At 38.8% G+C, this 20,695-nt stretch overlaps 1 protein-coding gene across 9 annotated transcripts in view; it reads right to left on the minus strand.

Moving 5' to 3' along the window:
• adgrb3 (adhesion G protein-coupled receptor B3) overlaps positions 1-20,695 on the minus strand; it is a 766,644-nt gene that overhangs the window by 199,157 nt on the left and 546,792 nt on the right. For all 9 annotated transcript variants that reach the window (XM_073056508.1, XM_073056504.1, XM_073056509.1 and 6 more), the window contains one exon: positions 414-540. In XM_073056508.1, coding sequence (XP_072912609.1) covers positions 414-540 — 127 coding nt within the window. The remainder of the gene's footprint in view (positions 1-413; positions 541-20,695) is intronic.

Below are 20,695 nucleotides of genomic sequence, written 5' to 3' on the forward strand. Positions count from 1 at the left end.
TACTTTTCAAAGGCATTTTTAAATAGCATAATTTTGGGGATGGGGCGGACAAATTATACAGGAACAATAAAATCACTTATTCTTAAAAAAAAACACCAATAATCAAAACAGTTAAAAAACACCCGGCTCACTGGATTCAAATCATTTTCTTATTCACACTATAGGTTCACTCTCTCCCCCCGCCCACCCTCCAGATGATTATTTTTGCCCGGTGTAACAGTAATCAATTATTTACTTAACCCCACATGACAAGAGGGTTGATAAGCAGCGGGGCCCATCCTTACAGCTGCTTTAGTAAACGATAGGAAAGGAGAGGAGGGGAGGGGAGGGAGCGGGGGCGAAAAATTACATCTGGCAGCTCTTTTAAAAAGAAATATAGAATTTATTAATTCTTATTCTGGTTGATTACTTACTATTTCTCGGGGTTGGTGAGCTAAAATGGCGAATGTCGAGAGGCGATCACACAGGCATTTGGTGTGGGATGCATCGGTAAGCACAGTTTTACATCCCAGAGTGGACCAGGCACCGGTAGACTCGTTCCTGCAAAAGGAATACATTAGATGTGACGGACAGTTGGTGACGGGTGTGAGCAGGGCGCGGGCGCTCGCTACCACTTCACCTCGGCTCGCAGGAGCGCTGCTCGCATCCCCAGCAGAGACTTAAATAAAACGAAACATTATTACAATTGTTTTTTTAAAAAGACTGTACCCGGGTGCTGTTCGATTTGGAGTGGTGCTGATGGTGTGTTAGCTGGTGGACGCTCATTAGGAGCTCGCCCGCTTCCCTAAGGGAGTTTTGCATGGTGGAGACGGACAGCATCCGCTCGCCACCAGCTTGGGGGGGGGGCGGGTTGGGAGGGTGGTCTTTACTGCATGACTACTTTCGGGGCGAGGAGGAGGGAGAGGGAGGGATTTAGGATATTGTTTTGCTAAACACACGCCGACGAGGTGCCTCGCCGTTCATGGAGTGAGCGCGAAGGGGAGGGGGTTCCGCGTCTCCAGTACCGCTCTCGGCGGTGGAGAGGGTGGGGGGTGGATGTTGAGTTCAAGTGGTCGACACGAGAGCTTGTTCCGAAACACTGGCCGGGCCAGAGGGGCGGCCACAACCCGCACAAGCCTCCGTGACTCTTATCCCCTCACGCCTCCCCCGACCCCGCTCGCAGATGGTACAAACCACACACTAAAGCAGCCAGCGTATTGGAAAGAAATTATATTAATCAGGGTGACGGGAACAATCTGTTTATTTATAAAATGTTTTATATTCAAAATGCATTGGCTAGAAAGCAACTGAAAGCAGATTGGGTGGGGGAAACTTTAGATTATATTTTTGTTATATGTATAATCCTTATATTATACGGGATTGCAAAGTTACTCAATTAATAAATCTCCTCGGCTCTCTTTGCGGGAACAGATTGTATCAGTTCCCAAAGTGAAAGTGATCAGGGCAAAAGAATGAAAGAAAAGGTCCTTTATCTGCGTTCAATTTATAGTCACCAATTTGCAGTCAGGAGTGTGTTCAGGCTTGTGAATTATCCACATCACACCAATATGGATGAATCTGGTAATTTCTCCAATGTTATAGCAGGAAGATAATTCTAGAAATTTAACTGACAAAACGTAGTGTTAGGTTTGATTTGAACATACATCCTCTTGTTCGTCCAGCTCAACCCTAACATCCACTTCTCTATACTGTAATAATTTTTCAGCTATTTTCACAAAACATGCCAGCTTATAAAATTATTTAAGAATCTAAATATTCTGATGATATGAAAAGTGGATAGCTACACTAATTTTCTCAGGAGCCACGAATCACTGTGTCAACTAAACCTTTTGTTTCATATAATGGGTCTTGTATCAAGTCAGCACTAGCAGGCTTATTGGTGCATAAGAACATCTGGTATTTGCAGTGGTGAGGGGCTGGTGGAGGTGGGTACTCTCTGGATAATCACTTGAATTGGCAAGGCATTGAAGTCTATAGATCAGGTGCTTGTAAATGGGTTTGGGAGAGATGGGTACCTGATGTTGGGCTGAAGGACTATTTTTGTGCTGTATGACTTTAAGACTGTAATGTAACTAGGATTAGGAGTAGTTCATTCAGAATCAGAATCATGTTTAATATCCCTGGCATAGGTCATGACTTTTTTGTTTTGCAGCAGCAGGACATTGCAATACATAATAAAAAATATAAATCACCATAAGAAATATATATATTAAATAAGTAGTGCAAAAAGAAACAGAGTAGTGAAGTAGTGTACATGGGTTCATTGTCCATTCAGAAATTTGATGGCAGAGGGGAAGATGCTGTCCTTAAATGTTGAATGTGTGTCTTCAAGCTCCTGTACCATCGCCTTGATGGTGGCAATGAGAAGAGCCTCTGAAGTAGGCTCTGTCGTCCAACAAAATCACACCTCCGATTTCCTCAATGTCCAGAAATATACTGATTGCAGTTTTGAATTAACTCAATGAATGAGCCTCCAAAATGCCCTCGCTCCCAGGGTAGAGAATTCCAAAGGTTCACCACCATTTAAATAAAAATATTTCTCATCATCTCAGTCCTAAACAATCAAGTTCTTATTCTCAAACTGTGGCCCCTGGTCCTGGATTCCTCAGTCATGGGAAACATCCTCCCTGCAACAAACTATTTGAGCCCTGTGAGAAAAGTCACTTCTTATTCTTCTAGAGAATGGAGTCCTTACCTATTCTCCTCTTATAATAGTCTCACTATGCTAGTAACAAGTCAACTGAAGCTTTGCTACACTCTCTCAAAGTCTGCTTTTAAGTAAGGAAACTAGTGTTGTATGCAAGACTCCATGTGTGCTCTCACCGAGAACCTATATATAGATGTAGGAAGACATCTTTACTCATCTCTTCTTATAATAGAAACCAGTATGCTATCTACCAAACTAATTGTTTGTTTACCTGTATGGTTGCTTTCAGTGACTTGTGTACAAACTTACTCAGGTCTCTTTGAACATCAGCATTTCCAAATTTCTTATTCTTAAGATACAGATCTCATAGATACAGTATATATTGCATCTGACAGGTTGTTCATCTATCTCCAGTGTGGGATCACAGCAAAAACCTTCTGATAATCCAGATACACCATGTCAGTTGGTTCTTCTTCATCTATTCTACTAGACACAATCTTAAAGAATCCTAATAGATTAGTCAATCATGACTTTCTTTTTATAAATTCTTGCTGTCTGTACTCAGACACATTATTGTTTTCTAAACATCTGATGATAAGCCTCTTCTCTAAAATGGCATCAATTGATGGAGGCAAAACATTTCATTTTAAGGTTTCTAATTTGTTTAAAACAGAGTTCTATTATTAACATACTTTACTTAGAGAATGAGAATGGAATTTATTCTGCAGGAATACTTTGAGTGAACACAATACAGTCATTTAGGGGTAGATAAATAAATAAAATTGAGCAGAGTAGAACACTATGCTGTTAAGATTTGATGAATCCAGTGTGGAGAGATTCCTGTGGAGCATGAACACCAGTGTTGACTTGTTGAATTTGCTGGCATTTACCTAAGCTGTAAATTCTAACAGGAGTTTGTGTCTATGAGGAAACATGTGGTTGGTCTTGCACCCTCCTGCTGGCTGTTATTGTAACGTGTATTAATAGAAATATTGCTATCAGTTGAAGAATGTACAGGTTATTTTAAGGCCAAACATTTGAATAAACAACATGTGCTGCAATGTCCAAAGGCTTGGCAAGAGGATCACCAGGCACTCTGAAATCCAAGTGTATAAATGGAAGTCTCAGGGCAAGACAACGGGTTCCAGTTGATTGGTTCTGCCAATGATGAGCTGAGCTTCATTCAGTTAAACTCAATCCTACATCCCTGCAACTGAGGAACACACTTACTAGAGGAGAACTAACACTGGTATCAGTTCATTTAAGAAAAATCACCAAACAATCTGTAGCAAACCCCTTTGTTTATTTTTCTTCTGTTATGGGTTCAGAGTTACTTGTGCTTGTTCCTTTTGTCATTAAAATCTCTTGCCTGAGCATCATGAAGCAATTTTATTTGAGTTACTTCTTTGTGGGATGAAGCTTATTCTGGATTGGGCAAATAAATGAAAGAATCTTAGTCTATTTAAGAATATGAACTATAATTTTACATTGTAAGTTCAACTGAAGATATTTCACAGTCAATAACCACAAGTTATGGACTGACTTTCAAGGTCTCTGCAACTCATGCTCTCAGATTTATTTATTTGCTTGTTTTTGTATTTGCACAGATTGTCCTCTTTTGCACATTGGTTGTTTGTCAGTCTTTGTGTGTAGCTTTTCATTACCTCTATTGTATTTCTTTGTTCTACCATGAACACCTGCAAGAAAATGAATCTCAAGGTGCTATACGATGTCATATACTTGTTGATAATAAACATACTTTGAACATTGAAGTACTAATGAATTTTCATCTCTATTACAATATTAACAAACATGACATCCAATTTTTAGTCATTATGGGTCCACAAACAATATTGGGATAAACATCTTTGTAGTAGCTGATTGAGGTCAAGCACTAGCCCTGGCTTTTCTTAGAATGCCATCCTTTTGAGGGAGCTGAAATTTTAGCATTGTATCCAATATTTGACACACTCAAAAAATGTGGTTTACCCAGATCCTAAGATATTTTTGTGCAGCATAAAATCATAGTGCTTTTTCCTATTCCTCATCGCATGTGTGTTTGACTTACAGTTTTCCTATTAATATCCATTTGATGTAGCATTCTGTCATCTAGACTCTGTTCTACTGAGAGAAATGTTTACTCCCTGTATGCCTCCAAGAGCATGAGTGAGAGATAAGGAAATTCACTTTTATCCGTGGTGATTGTAATCAACAACAGGTTTTGTTTCAAGAATATAATTAAAACATATGGACAGGCTGCACTTAATCAAATTAAACATTGGATCAGAACCAGTCAATTATTTTGGGAAAAACAGTCAAATTAATGTTTAAAAAGTGAGTAATTAGATTTATGCTAGGTGGTGAATACCTTTGATACAGATTTCTACAGGAAAACAAGCCATCTCAAGCTGTAAAACACTCCATTGGGGACAATATAAGCATAATGTTACTTTGGTTCTTCCAATCAATGAGGCAGAACTAAGCAAATGTTTAATGACAATGACATCTCTAACTTACACACAGTGGCCACTTTATTAAATACATTCTGTACCTAATAAAATGGCCAAGAGTGCACTGTATGTTCATGGACTTCTGCTGCTGGACACCATTCACTTCAAGGTTTGACATGTTGTGCATTCAAAGATGCTCTGTGGTAACACATGGTTATTTGAGTTACTGTCGCCTTCCTGTCAGCTTGAACCAGTCTGGCCATTCTCCTCTGATCTGCTTCATTAACAAGGTGATTTCGCTCACAGAGCTGTCATACACTGGGGTTTTTTTTGCAACATTCCTGTAAACTCTAGAAACCGTTGTGCATGAAAACCTCAGGAGATGACCAGCTTGTGAGATACTGAGTCTGACACGAACAGTTACTCCACAATTAAAGACACATATCATATTTCTGCTTCATTCTGATGTTTCATCTGAACTACAAACAAACCTCTTGACCATGTCTGTATGCTTTAATGCATTGAGTTGCTGCCACATGATTGGTTGATTAGATATTTGCATTAAAGAGCAGGTATACAGGTGTACCTAAAAAAGTGGCCACTGAGTTTATATAACACTTCTAATGCATTAAAACATTCCAAGGTGCAAAATAGTTTTAATACATTGACAGACTATGTTATACAATTAAATGGTTATGATTTAAAAACATATTAAAGGATTGTTTGGTCAAAAAAAAGATTGATGAGAAAATTCGAGAGTTTAGGACTTAGGCAGCTGAGTGCATGGCCACTGGTAACACAATGATTAACAAGAGACCAGGATATAAGAATGCAGGGATCTAAGGAGCTGTGGGAATGCAGCGGGTTTCACCATTAGGGAGGGTAATGTCACAATATCAATGAATTATCCAATTTTAGACACAGCTCACTGTGAAGAATTAATGTATAATATTACTGTATAATTACCACTATACTACATCCACTAATGATGGATCAATGAACCCTGATAGTCTACTCGCTTCAAATCCAGTATGAATATGACATGGTTAGATAACAATGCAATTTTGAAAATTTATCTAAAAAGCTTTGAACAAGATGTTGGAACTTAGTGGAATATTTTCTGACTAAAATTCATTGTTAAACACATGCTCTGTTCACAGTGATTATACAATTTCTTATTAAAATTATGTTTTTCTGGACTGAATTCCAATTTCGGCAGCATATTGATTAGAATGTTGTTGTTGTTTCAAAAGTTATGAAGCTCAATACACAGACAACTGACTGATCAGACAACTAACTCCCTAGATGGAAATTAATGTTTTTTTTCTCTCTCTGAGCTTAGACTGCAGGATCAATGAGATTCTGCAGTGGTGAAGGAAACATCTCTCAACAGAACTGAAGAGGCTGGCTACGCAGATCTTGAGAAGCCTTTCATCATGTTATTGTCACCTTGTTGGAAGTAATGGCCTGGAAACCCTAAATGAGGAGGGAAGAAAACTGTAATTCCTCTTAAATATTACGCAGGGTTAATTTTGCAAATAGGTCTGGCAGTATCGTGGGCAAGAAACCTATCATTCTGCCACTTGTTTTGCCAATGACACTTCTAGATCTTCTGGAGTAGTACTTGATTAAGATATTCTGAATGGAACTTGAAAGGTACCATACAAATTCAAGATCTTCTTGCACAACTGAACCTTAACTGCAAGTCTAAAATCAAGCAATACACTGCCAGGATCATAAAAAGGTGCTCTAAGAATTAACGCGATTATTGATAATCTTATGAAAGCTATACTAAAAACGCCAAACTTGGCCAATCTGCCGAGTCAATGCACAACCCATGGAGATGGCAGTGTTTGGATTCCAAACATAGAAGGATAGGGGTTTTTGACATTGAATGAATAGTCATTGCAAAATTTATAGATAGTTGAATGTTTACATAAGATTATTGAACTTTGTTCTTAAACTGGGAAAACTTTTAAAATATGGCAACCAATCTCCATATTCATTACTGAATCATTTTAAACTATACAATTGGATGACTGGATTTTCATACCTTGTGTCATTTTGGAGTATCAGGGAAAGGAGTGAAAACAGTAAATGTTCTCTCCACCACTGAACACATCTACAAAGGGCATTGCTACGAGAAAGCAGCATTCTACATCAAGGATCCCCACCATCCCCACACTCTTCTCACTACTGCCATGGGAAGGATGTTGAGGTGCCTTAGGTCCCACATCATCAGGTTCAGGAACAGTTCAACTTCCAGCATGGATAACTTTACTCACCTCAACACTGAACTGATCCTACTACTTATAGATTCACTTTCAAGGACACTACAACTCATGTTCTCAGTATTATTTACTTATTTTACACAGTTCGTCTTCTTTTGCACACTGGTTGTTTGCCAGTCTTTGTGTGTCAGTTTTTCATTGATTGTATGTACTTGTTCTACTGTGAATGCCTGCAGGAAAATAAATCTCAAGGTAGAATCTGGTGCCATATATTTCAACATTCCATGACCATGATTGTCTTGGCAAACTTACAGAAATGGTTTGCCTTTGCAATCTTGTGGGCAGTGTCTTTACAAAGTGGGTGACCCCAGCAATTATCAATACTCTGCAGAGGTTATCTGCCTAGCATCAGTGGTTGCATAACCAGGACTTGTGATATGCATCAGCTACACATACGATCATCCACCATCTGCTCCCATGGCTTCATGTGACCCTGACCACAGGGCTACCCAGGTGCTACACCTTGCCCAAGGGTGACCTGCAGGCTATTGGAAGGAAGGAGCGCCTTATACCTCCTCTGGTAGAGATGTATCTCTACCATGACACATACATTTACTTTGATAAGAAATTAACTTTGAACTCTGAACTTTGAGGTGCAACAACAATAGTCATATCTATTTGTTTGTATATGTATTTGTTAAATTATTCAGTGATCAACAATGAATATATATGCATATGACACATGTAATAAAAAGGCAAAAGTGAAAGATACCCATGTTCATATGGATAATGTTATCAATAATGTTATGAAACCTACACTAAAAATGCAAAACTTTGCCAATCTACTGAGTCCCTAGCACAACCAGATCATGCAATATTTACAGGAATTTTGTAAATGCTAAAAGACAGCAAAATATTTATTTTAGATAGTGTTTTCCCCATATCGAAATCTTCAACTTGAAAATAATGGCCATCGATTCCAATAATTCAATGGCCCCTTTGATGTGGCCTCCAGATGAACATTTTGCCTGTGCAATTCTCCTGCTATTCACATTCTCCAAGAGGAATCAGTGAAAACCAATAGAAACTGTAACACTGAAATATTTCCATAACCTCTTTGCATACCTCCTCCTCCACATCTCCTCCCTTAGTCAAACTCACTGAGATCAACTGAAATCCTAATTGTGTAAAACTAACACAGGGCAGACCGAGATTCAAAATGGCACAGAATTCCACTGACTCAGTGCACAGCAATAAGAGTGGGGAATAGAAATCTGGTGATAGCAAATGGAGACACCAACTAACAGTTGAATATGATTTACTCAAGATAAAAGAAAGATATGCTAAAACATTCAATTTGCCTACAGTACATTCAGAGGTATAAATATTTTATTACATAACTTAAGTCCCTCAATTTTTTCCATAAACATTTTAAGACAGTATAAGATTTTCTGTACGCTGAGTGCCATTGGACATACCCATTAACAAGCTTGCTATTTATAACCAGCATATGGCTCTACCTCAGTCTCACGGTGAAGTGAGTATTGTTTGCTTCTTTTTGCCTGTTGATGATATAACATGTACTGTTGAGTATTTTAAATTTGGATAGCATAAAGTAGAAGGGTGGAGAATAACATCAATGGGTAGGCACAGGCCTTTGTGTCCACAGTCATGTCATGAATGGAGAACAGTGTGTAGGCAGGGATTGAAAACAAGCAGCTCAGATGCAGAACTGAAATGTTCAAAATACACTGTGGGAAGTGCAAGATGTGTTGGGGAACTGCAGGGCTAGGATCAGGAGAAACTCTGAATCAATTGTGCCTCTTATGGTAAACCTGAAGCTCTCCAGTTTAAGTGCCCAACATAAAGGTTGGAGACCAGATACTATTGGTTGAATAGTAAAAGTTGATTTACTATTACAAGTGGAGGGTTAAGAGTTTACATTAAATACTCCTTCAGGTCAGAGAAAATGCTGTAAAGATATCCATTAACTGCAATAGTTATATGGCACATTTAATACACTAATGAATCCCAAAGAGGATGTAAGATAATGAAAAGTATTTGGAGTAGGCTTTAAGAGACAATATAGAGGAGGAACAGTTTTTTCATATTCCATTTTAGAATCTGGGCATTACTGGTGAAGTCTGCGTTTCTTGTCCACACAGCATTTGTTTGAGAGAGTGATGATGAGCTGCCATCTTGAATTGCTGTATTTCTTCAGGTGAAGGAGTTCCCTGTGTGCTGTTCTTTGGGGAGTTCCATGATGTACACTCGGCAATTATGAGGGACTTGGAACACATTTCCAAGTTAGAATGGCCCACAACCTGAAAGGAAACTGCAGGTGATGGTGTTTCTAAGCCCTGCTAATTTATTTAGAGACCCGACACAGTATCAGGCTTTTCTGGCCTGAGAATTAGAGTTGCCTAATTACCCACATGTGACCAATCAAGCTACTAACCTGTACTATATGTCTTTGGAATTGGAAGGAAACTGGAGCACTTGGTGGATTATCAGCCAGATATTCATGAGTATAAAGTGAGTAGAGCAGGGGCTAAGCACACAGGACTGTGGTGCACCTATGCTGGTGATGAGTGTGGAAAAGTTATTGCCGATCTGTACCGACTAGGGTCTGCCAGTGAGGAAATCGAGGATGCAGTTGTATAGGGAAGTATGGACCAGGTCTTGAAGCTTAGTGATGAGTTGAATGTTGAGCTATAGTCGATGACAAGCATTCTGTCATATACATCATCAGTGTCCAAGTGTTCCAGAGCTGAGTGAAGAGACAATGAAATGGCCAAGGTGATGTTTTTGATGTCAAGGACAATTATTTTCATCTTAGCTTTAAAACTCAGAGAAATAAGAGCACCAGACTAGCAGAGAGGCTTGTGGAGGGAATTCCAGAGCACAGAGCTGAGAGGTTAAAATTATTTGGAGGCAGAATTGTAAGAATGTTAAATCTTAGAGGATTGAGAAACTGGAGGAAATTACAGAGTATGGCCAGAGGGAATGTTGAAACAGGTGAGAATTTTTGAATTTTTAATGCGAATGACATTTTCTAACTGTGAAACACCAGTATATTTTGTTCCTGAATATGATTTGCTAATGAAACATAATTACATTCTATTCAATCAATGGATATCATCTTGAGATGTCATCATTCATTCTATATATTGAGTGCACTTCTGAATTACTGCATCTTTTCAATAGATCATTGTCCTGAATCACCGTTTTGGTTCTTGTATTTCCTCATAATGTTTGCATCTCATTTTTGTGACTTTAGTACAGTCTATGATTTTAATATCACTAACATCTGTCATACATGCTCATAGTTTTCCTAATCCAGAAAGGCACCAAAAATCATTACAAACTGCAGTTTCTGCTGCCTTTCAAGAAAGATTTATCCTACCAATCCTTTAATAAACATTTCATTTAAATGTTTGCTTTATGAAAATTATAGAGTAGTAAAAGAGAGTTCTCAGTGGTGGAAGGAGTGAATGTTTATCATGGAGGATTGGGTGACAATAAGTAGGCTGCATTGACGAGGATGGCGTCAATTTTCCTGAGAGTTGCATGTGGATTCACCCAAGAACTGGGCAGTATTCCATCATACCCCTTGTAGATGGTGGAAGGGAAGAATATCAGAACTTAAAAAATGAGATTAATGTAAGAATAGTGTAAATGGGGAGTTGAAGTTCAACATGAACTCAGTAGGCTGAAGCGACTGTTTGCATGCTGTAACTCATAATGTTTCTATGACCCTTAGGGAGTCACTTGCTGCAGGATATTCAGACTCTGTTCTTGTTGCTATGATATCAACCTGCTGGGCCAGAGGTTTTTATCTACTAATGGGGTGGTGTCAAGGACATGGTAGGTAATGAAGAGCAGAGATTAGACTCGTTCTTTTAGGAGGTGGTCATTTTCTGACACTTGTGTGGCATAGATGTCACTTGTCAATGCCTGAATATTGTTCTTGTCTTTCTGCATACAAATAGGAATTTCACTTTCTGAGAAGTTTCAAATGGAATTGAACAATCCCTCTCTAATTTCATGATAGGAGAAAGCAGATTAAGTAACTGGAGACAGCTGGGATAATTCGGAACTCATGTCATAATGTCCTTGAGCTGGGATGATTAACAACCAGCAATCAGAACATTTTTCCTTAAAGCAAGGTATGACCTCAACCTGTGAAGTTTTTTCCCTTTCAAAGTTTATTGATTCAAGTTTTACCAGGGACCCTGATGTCACGCTCTGTCAATTGCTTTCTTGATGCCAGAGAGAGTAATTCTCACTTTCACCTCTTTTGGTCCCTATTTGGATCAAATTTTGGATGAGGCTGGGAGTTAAGCAGTTCCAAGAAAACACAAGCTGGAAACTGATGAATAGATAATTGCTGATTAAGTGTCCTTGATGGCTCTGTCAACAACACTTTTGCTGATGATTGAGAGAACACTGATAGGACAGTAGCTGTCCATTTGCATTTGTCCTGCTTTTTGGTGGACAGGTTAAAATATGATTTTATTTCACTTTATTGGATGGATGCCGGTGTTGAAACTATTCTCGACATAGACCTTATGGCCATAAGCCTGTAAGACATAGGAACACAACAGACCATTTTGGCCCTTCCACTATTCAATCACGGATAATTTGTGTTTTCTCTCAACCCATTTTTCTTCCTTCTCCCTCTAACCCTTGACACCTTTACTATTCAAGAACCTATCAACCTCTGCTTCAAATGTACCCAATCACTTGGCCTCCATATCTGTCTGTGGCAATGAATTCCAAAGATTCACCACCTCTGGCTAAAGAAAATTTTCCTCACCTCTGTCCTAAATGAACATCCTTGTATTCTGAAGCTGTGCCCTCTGGTCCTAGACTCTCCAACTATTGTAAAGATCCTCTCCATCCCATTCTATCTGGACCTTTCAATATTTGATATGTTTCAATGTGATAACACCACACCCCCCCCCCCCCCCCCCACTCCTCACATTCCTCTGAACTCCAGTGAATACAGGGCCAGAGCCAAACAATTCTCATATGTTAACTCTTCCATTCCTAGGATAATTCTCATGAATCTCCTCTGGAAATTCCAGTAGTCTGATTCAAAATTATTTAGATACTTAACAGATTGATCATCACAATGTTTATGTTTAGCAGCATGGCCATTAACAAGACTTCATCATAGATAGATGATCTGATACCACAGAGGTGGAGCGAGGTGTTTCATTTGTTAATTACCGCTCCTCGAAATGTCCAAGTAAAGGACATAAACACACCATGCATTGTTTCCAGCAGTCTTGGAGAATGTCACATTGTACATTTCTTCCCTATTCAGAGAAAATACAGTTTTTAAAAAATTTACTTATAAGATGTGGGCACAGCCAGAATTTATTGCCCATTCTGCTGTTACTGACTGCATCCTAGATAAGCCTCTATATTAATGACCTGACCTCCCCTTCAACTCATCGCACAACCTTCATCATCACAGCTTGTGTGTTATTACCTTCCCTATTCCCATTCCCTAAGCCCTGAAGGGGAGATTGGAATTAACCAAGAATGTCAGGAAAGAGAGGGGTGGAGAGCTGGATAGGGTAAGGAGGGTTGGGGCCAGAGATTTGGGGCACATGAGGAGAGAAGAATGGTTAACTAGGGATCTTTATCCTTCATAATTGTTAAATAAATTGTTGTTATTGTTGCATTTTGTATCCTGACCAACACACCACGGCAAATTCCTAACACATGCAAATATACAGTACATGGTGATCTTTGATCCTTGGTTCTTGGAAGGTGAGAACTTGTAGTAAATTCGGAAGGAGAGTGAGGGTAGAGTGAAATGAGATTAAAGAGGCTGGTGATAAGAAGTTAGAGGGACACTGGGAAGTGAGGGTCAGAGTTGGGGACTGAAGTCAGAAAATGGAATTGTGCATAAATGGATTATACATCCATCTACAAAATTAAACAATTCTCTGAACTGTAAATTAGGTTATAACATGAATAAATAATTCATGTATCTTTATTTCTGATTTATCATAAACTATTTCAGGGTTCAAAATTCAAAGTAAGTTTATTATCAAAGTATACATACATATGCAGTGGCCTAATAAAATGGCCACTGAGTGTATTTCTATATGATTGTGATCGTCTGTTGTTGTAGGCTATCCACTCCAATGTGTTGTAGATTCAGAGATGCTTTTCTGCATACCACTGTTGTAATGCATATTTGAATTATTATCACCTTTCTGTCAGCTTGAATCAATGTGACCATTGTCCTCTGACCTCTCTAATTAACAAGACATTTTACCCACAGAACTGCTGCTCACTGGATGTTTTTTTTGTTTTTGTATAATTCTCTGTAAACTCTAGAGATTGTCGTGTGTGAAAATCCCAGGAGATCAGCAGTTTTTGAGCTACTCAAAATCATGTCTGGCATCATCAATCATTCCACGGTCAAAGTCACTTAGAACATATTTCTTCCCCATTGTAACATTTGGTCTGAACAGCAACTATGTGTGCATGCTTTTATGCATTGAGTTGCTGTCACATGATTGGCTGATTATATATTTGCATTCATGAGCAGGTGTACAGGTGTACCTAATAAAGTGGCCCATGAGGGTACATTACCATATACCATCCTGAGATTTATTTTCTGCTGGCATGTACTGGGAAAAAAAAGAAATACAATAGAATTTATGAAAAACAACACAGTATATATAAACATACAAAGATAGACAAACAACCACTGCTTGGGAATGCTTCTGAATAGCAGAATAAAATTAGGTAAAATAGTCAGCTTTATTACTTGGGTGGTGAATTAATGGGTTGGATCACCCACCCAGGTATAATTTAATATTGGAAAAGATGCGTGTCGTGATGACTACATTCCAGAAGAGAGTACACATTTACAAGGATGTTGCAAAGACTTGAGGACCTGAGTTATAGTGAAAGGTAGAATAGGTTAAGACATTCTATGGAGCGTAGGAGATTGAGGGGAGATTTGATAGGGGTATACAAAATTATGAAGGATATAGATAGAGTAAATGCAAGCAGACATTTCACACTGAGGTTGGGTGAGATTAGAGCTAGACGTCACAAGTTAATGTTGAAAGGTGCAATACTTGAGGAGATCATGAGGGGGAACTTCATTCAGAGGGTGGTGAGAGTGTCGAATGGTGGATGCAGATTCAATATCAACATTTTAGAGAAGTTTGGATAAGTACATGGATGGGATGGGGATAGAGGGGTATGGTCCCAATGCACAATGAAACTAGCCAGAATAAAAGTTTAGCATAAATTAGATGGATGGAAGGGTCTGTTTTATGTGCTGTAGTGATCTATAACATATGCCACTCAAGCTAGTGACCCCCATCACTGAAATTCTCTGAAGAAATCATGGATGCTTAATGGGAGAATTTGTAGTGGTTTCGGCTTTTTTCTCCTTTGCTCTCTAAATAGATATTTGTTTTGTATAAATTAACATTATTTGCTGTACTATTGACTACATCCAGCCCCTTCTCCAGCTCTTTGGCTGATGCAGCATTGTCAACGGATACTCTTATTTCAGGAAAAAAAGAACAGTAGGAATCAGCTGTTATTAACAAGCCATACATCAAGCATGACATCCCATTTCCATTCTTAGGGACTGCTGCAAGCTCAGAGGTATCAGGTGGACAGAAAATAGCTCGTCACAATTTTGGAGAACAGAGGAGCTATCCCCAGTGGCTTGACCAATATTTGTTCTTCAATCAATATTACTAAAACACTGTTACATAGCTGTTGGTGTAAACGCCGTGCAAATTGGCTGCCATGTTTCTGACCTCACTACAGAGTCTGACATCACTTTAGTATTATTGACTGTGAAGTGTTTTGGGATATCCTGAAATTGTGAAAGTACTGTATTAATACAAGTATTTTCTTCATGTAACAGAAATAACTTCATTGTAAAACAAGACAGCACACTTTTCTCTATTTGCTCTGTTGGGATAGTTACCTGAGCAATAGTTGCATATTTTGTTTTCATTGCTAAGCAATCCCAAATTGACTGGAACTGGAGCAAATCATATTACCACTCATTTCCACATGAAATCACATGCCAATCGCAGAACTGGACCAGGCAACTCTGATCCATGTCAGTGTGTCCAGTGTTAGTCATCATGTAACGTGTCAACTCCTAACAACATAAATTGTAGCTCCCATCCAGAAAATGACTGCCATCAGAATAGCTACGAAGAAACGAGGAACACAGCATGCTGCTTTCTTCATCTAGGTGCCCCTTAAGGAACACTCTGACATTATGGTTCTCTGCAGAGCAGCTCCCAAACTTACTGCACACATCTCATACATATTCCCAAATTGCACAGAGTGTACTCAGACTTGCAAAGTGCCTTTTTGGAGAGATCAAATAATGTCATTATGACCAAATAATGAAAAAGATAATGTTATGTTTGGCCGGCATTGAGGCTGAGGCTGGGTGAGCAGGTGACTCCAAGAATGTAGTTGACATTGAGGGGATGAGGCACAGAAATGCCCTCTCTCCTGCAGCCCATGGTAGGTGCTTTGGTGTCTGACTACATTAGGGACATTGCCCTCATGGACTGACTACTTTTCTGAGTTAATAGCAGAAACTGCATTACAATGATACTGCTTCTGTTGTACCTGCACAGGAACCGGTCCTTCCAGGTATGACCACACTGACACTTTATTCTCACTCTTCCTGTATTACAATTTGGCATTATTGCTACATACATATAATGATTCATCAGACCAAAACAGGTGAAATCCAATTTTTGTCAATTAATGTTATACTTACCAGGTAGATGTATTTAACTAATAATACATTCTCAACTCTTTAAATATGAAAAATATGAAATAAACAAAACAATGATGTCCCTGTTTATGAAGGATTGTGCTAAAATATAACTAATGCTGTTTAAAAAGTCCTAAATTTTCCAGAATGATTGCACAAGAATTTCTGCTCTAAGGTTATGCTGGAAGAACTGTGATTCTCCATGGAATAAAAATCGTAGAGAGGAGATTTGAAGAGGAAGATCATTGTGACAGGGAAATACAGAGAAGCTGTTGCCATTAATGTATGTTCCAGAACACTCTAAGTGAAATGGGCAAAATGTTAAAGGTTGTTCAGAGGGCTATATTATTTTACGCAGAGAGCAGTTAAAATCGGAGCATCACTGCTTCTGGAAACAAAATCAATCAGATTTTTTCAAAGGAGAATTGCAAACACAGTTAAGGGGAAGCGATTTGGAGAGCTACATGGAAAGAGTGAGGGAATGGGACAGATTGAACTGTTCCCCAGGGCACTTAAATATATTTTATGGCCTGAATGGCCTCTCTATGTACCCAAGGATTTTATGATACCCTAAGGTACAGTTGCTGAGATAGTCGGATTTGCTATTAAACAAAGCACACAGAGAGAGCAGGTGGTCAAATTACTAAACTAATAAAGCTTCATTAAAAAATACAATCTGCTACTGTTTTACTCTGCTTAATAATCTCAGTTAGGCCTTGGGGAGATACTTAGATATAGTATGGGTTAAATGATGTCACAAAGGAAGCATCAGAGGAAAGTAATACTGGGGTGGGGTGGAGTCATCCTCAGCTGCTACCCAGAGCTCCGATGATGACTGACACTGATACAGCAGGTCCACTAGGCTCGACCCACCATCACATGCCACCAGCATATCCTTTCCAGAAGCAACCTCTTGTGATCTGCGAGGATTATTTTCACAGGTTTTCTTATGGGGTGCTATGCAACCCCTAGAGTAGCAGACGCATTGGAGGAAATTATAAGGGCAATAAAACGTAGGGTTAAGTCAAGACTGCTGTGAGGCCTGATTTTTTAATTTTTACTTTCAGTCACCTATCTCCGACCAGAGCAGAATAAATTTTCTCAAATGTGAATGCTCCTCCTCTGACAAGTATTCACCATGTTGCTTAGTTCAGAGCTGGTTCCAGGCTTGGTCACCAGATAGCCTTGTTCTGGGCTAATTTTGGGGTAGGCTGCAAAAGAGCCCTTTTCTGGGATAGTTCTGGTCCAGATCACTGGATAGTCTTGCTCTTCTGTATCCCAGTGTGATATGGATGCCATTTCTTTTTACGTTCTTCTGGGGGGTATCCTGGAAGTATTCCTTTTGGCCTCCCCATTTAGTTCCTCTGTTGGTAGGTGAGGTGCATATTAACACCTCAGTTGTTCTAAATAATAAGGGCCTCAAGAGTGAAGATGTTGATCTCCATGAGGAGACTGTTATTGATGCATCCAATCTCCTGGCTTAAATTGAGGATTTGCCAAAGAATACATAGCAGACTTCCAATTTGTAAACAGTGCTCAACCTTACAAGTGTCTACAACTGGCTGATTGTTGAAAACAATTGATAATCCTGGCACATCCTTCACTTCCTCTCTCACTAAAGGGCGCTCTTTAAATGCAACAATACCATTTAAGTCAGCCAATCCTTGTGGCTGTGAGTTGGATTTCCTCAGTGTTTTCTGGTAAATAACACTAAAACAAAAAGAGAAACTACTGGAAACATTTGGTTTGTCAAGGAGCATTTGTGGAAAGAGTCGAAGACTTTTAGTAAATGCTGCCTGGCTCCAACTCCCCCCGTGTAGATTCCAATTCAAATTCCACCCTTCAACCTGAAACGTTGACTCCCTTTTTCTTTTTGACCCGGTGAGTGTTTTCTGTTTTTATTTCGGATTTCCAGCATCTGCAATTTTTTCTTTGATTTTCACAACTAACCAGAGTATGGACAATTGTGATAGCAATAGGTAAGTGGCTGATGCATTCAAAACAAAGGGTTAAATTGGCAACATTAATGAAATGGTCATATGGATAAAAAACCTAACCTGCTTCTGATGCATCAGAATGCATCAGCCATGCTCACTAACTTGCAATTTGACCACCTTTGAAGAGCAGTGTCTAAGGGTATTATACTACAGGAAAAAAAATGTGGTGGACAACTAACAGAATGTCTTTAACAGTGTCTTTAGTGCACCCATGCTCTTCAGAATGTAAGCAAGTCCTATTGTCTGTTTTTCTCCTTTAAGCAAGTGTATTACCATGCACTTTAATTTTAATTCAAGCCCTTTTTTTGACACATCAATGTTGCATCTACAAATTTGAGTTGCATCTTTAAAAAAATCACCATATTTGTCATACCTGATTTCCCTTCATATATCCATGTTCATTCTGCTAAATATTATTGTTCTTTCCTAAGTGCCCTGTTATTCCTAATAACAGATTTCAGCATTTACCTGCTATTGGATGTCAGACTAAATGGCTCATAGATCTCCTCTTTTCCTTTTCTTGGTTCTGTTGTACCTTTGGAATTGCACTTGCTATCTTTTAATCTGTGAAGGCTATCACAGAATTAATTAACTCTTGGAAAATAACAGCAAGTATGTCTACTATCTTTATAGCCACTTTCTTCAGAGCCCTAAAATATAAGGTATGAGATCTTAGGGAAGGCACAATCTCCCAAATCTCAACCTGCTGGCCCTGGAAGGCACTTCTTGTCCATTTTGCATGTCTGCAGATCTTCCATTGGCAATTTCAGAACCAATCAAACCAGAGTGGAGGCAAGTTACATTTGATTATCAGTGATACTTAAGAAGAGGAGCAATTGACCTTCATCATTTATTGGCTGCAAATCTGAGCAAGAATTATCAAAGCAACTGTTCTATAAAACAATGAAGTATCCGGCTTTACAACTCTTTTTAAAATTAACGCTTTACTCAGTCTTTTTGATTGGGATTGGGCTTTAATTAAATAAGTCTATCACTACAGTGGAAATAAACTTTCCTCTGACCTCCACTTTTATTTGAAGTAATTGATTTTGGGCTGACATCCTTCAAATTAGCAGTAGATTTAGTTGGTTATCTGCTTACACGCACAGTAAATGTATAATTCACTACATATATTTCACTCCGGATCATGACTCAGCTTACAGTTTGAACTTCTTCAATGCAAATCTTCATCTGAATAATTTAAATAAAATCTTCCCTTTAATGGCTGCTTTTAAAAAATTACTGCATAATATAATAAACTAAGTTTAAAAGTTTTAAAATAACTAAATAATAAGCTAAAAACTTTTTGTTAATGCTTGCTTCTTGACTACCAATATCTAATTTGTTTGACAGACCAAGTAATTGTGAAACGGCTCACACACTGTATGAAGGAGAACTCTTGATCGGCTTTCTAGCTGTGAACAACAAGATAAAGCACACAGTCATGTAACAGAATTAGTGGAACATAAGAATAATCTTTTAAGGAATTAAGATAGTGCATTGAAATGGAAAACATGACACTATTCTAATTTTGGATAAGCAGACAAATATAAATTGAACTGTTTGGACTAGAGGAAGTCCAAATTAGTACCATCACTTTCCATATTCAATATACTGAAAAATAAAAGAGAACTTGTAAAAGGAAGATTTATATTGCACCTTTTGCAACATAGACAATGCAGTATGGCAACTGTTAGAATGCAGGAGCATAGGAAGCACTTCGTACAAATGTACACAAACAGCAGGGTGATGATTTCTGTGAAACTGATTGACAAGTATGTAATCATTGATGAGGACAGAGGAGATAACTTTCCATGCTCTTCGAAATGTGGCTTTGAATCTTTCAGTTAACAGATAGACACTTAGTATTACATCCCAGCTGGAAATCTCTGACAGTGCAGAATTCCTTTGTACAGCACTCTGTATCAGCCATGATATACACTCAATGGCCACTATATCAGGTACATCTGTACGTTAATGCAAATATGTCATCAGTCAACTATGTGGCAGCAACTCAATGTATAAAAGCATCCAGACATGGTCAAGAGGTTCAGTTATTGTTCAGGCTAAACTTCAGAATGGGAAAGAAATATGATCTAAGCAGTTTTGACTGTGGAATGATTGTTGGGCCAGAAGGAGTGGTTTGAGTGCATCAGAAACTGCTGACCTCACAGGATTTTCATGTGCAACCATCTCAAGAGTTTACAGATAATGGTGTGAGAAACAAAATTACATCCAGTGAGCGGCAAGTCTATGGGTGAAAATGCCTTGTAAATCAGAGAGGTCAGGGGTGAATGGCCATACTGGCTCAAGCTGACAGGAAAGTAGCAGCAACTCAAATGGCCATGCATTATAGCAGTGGTGTGCAGAAGAGCATCTCCTAACGCACAACATACTGAACCTTTAAGTGGATGGGTTACAGCAGCAAAAGACTACACTGGATTCTATTCTTATACATAATAAATGGCCACTGAGTGCATGTGCTCATCCGTAATCTTCACAGACCTGAGTGCCATTAACTGAGGCTCAGGTGGCTCCTGCTGTATGAAAGGAGTGACATACTTGCAAAA

This window comes from Hemitrygon akajei, chromosome 9, assembly GCF_048418815.1.
Source record: "Hemitrygon akajei chromosome 9, sHemAka1.3, whole genome shotgun sequence".
Lineage (NCBI taxonomy): Eukaryota > Metazoa > Chordata > Chondrichthyes > Myliobatiformes > Dasyatidae > Hemitrygon > Hemitrygon akajei.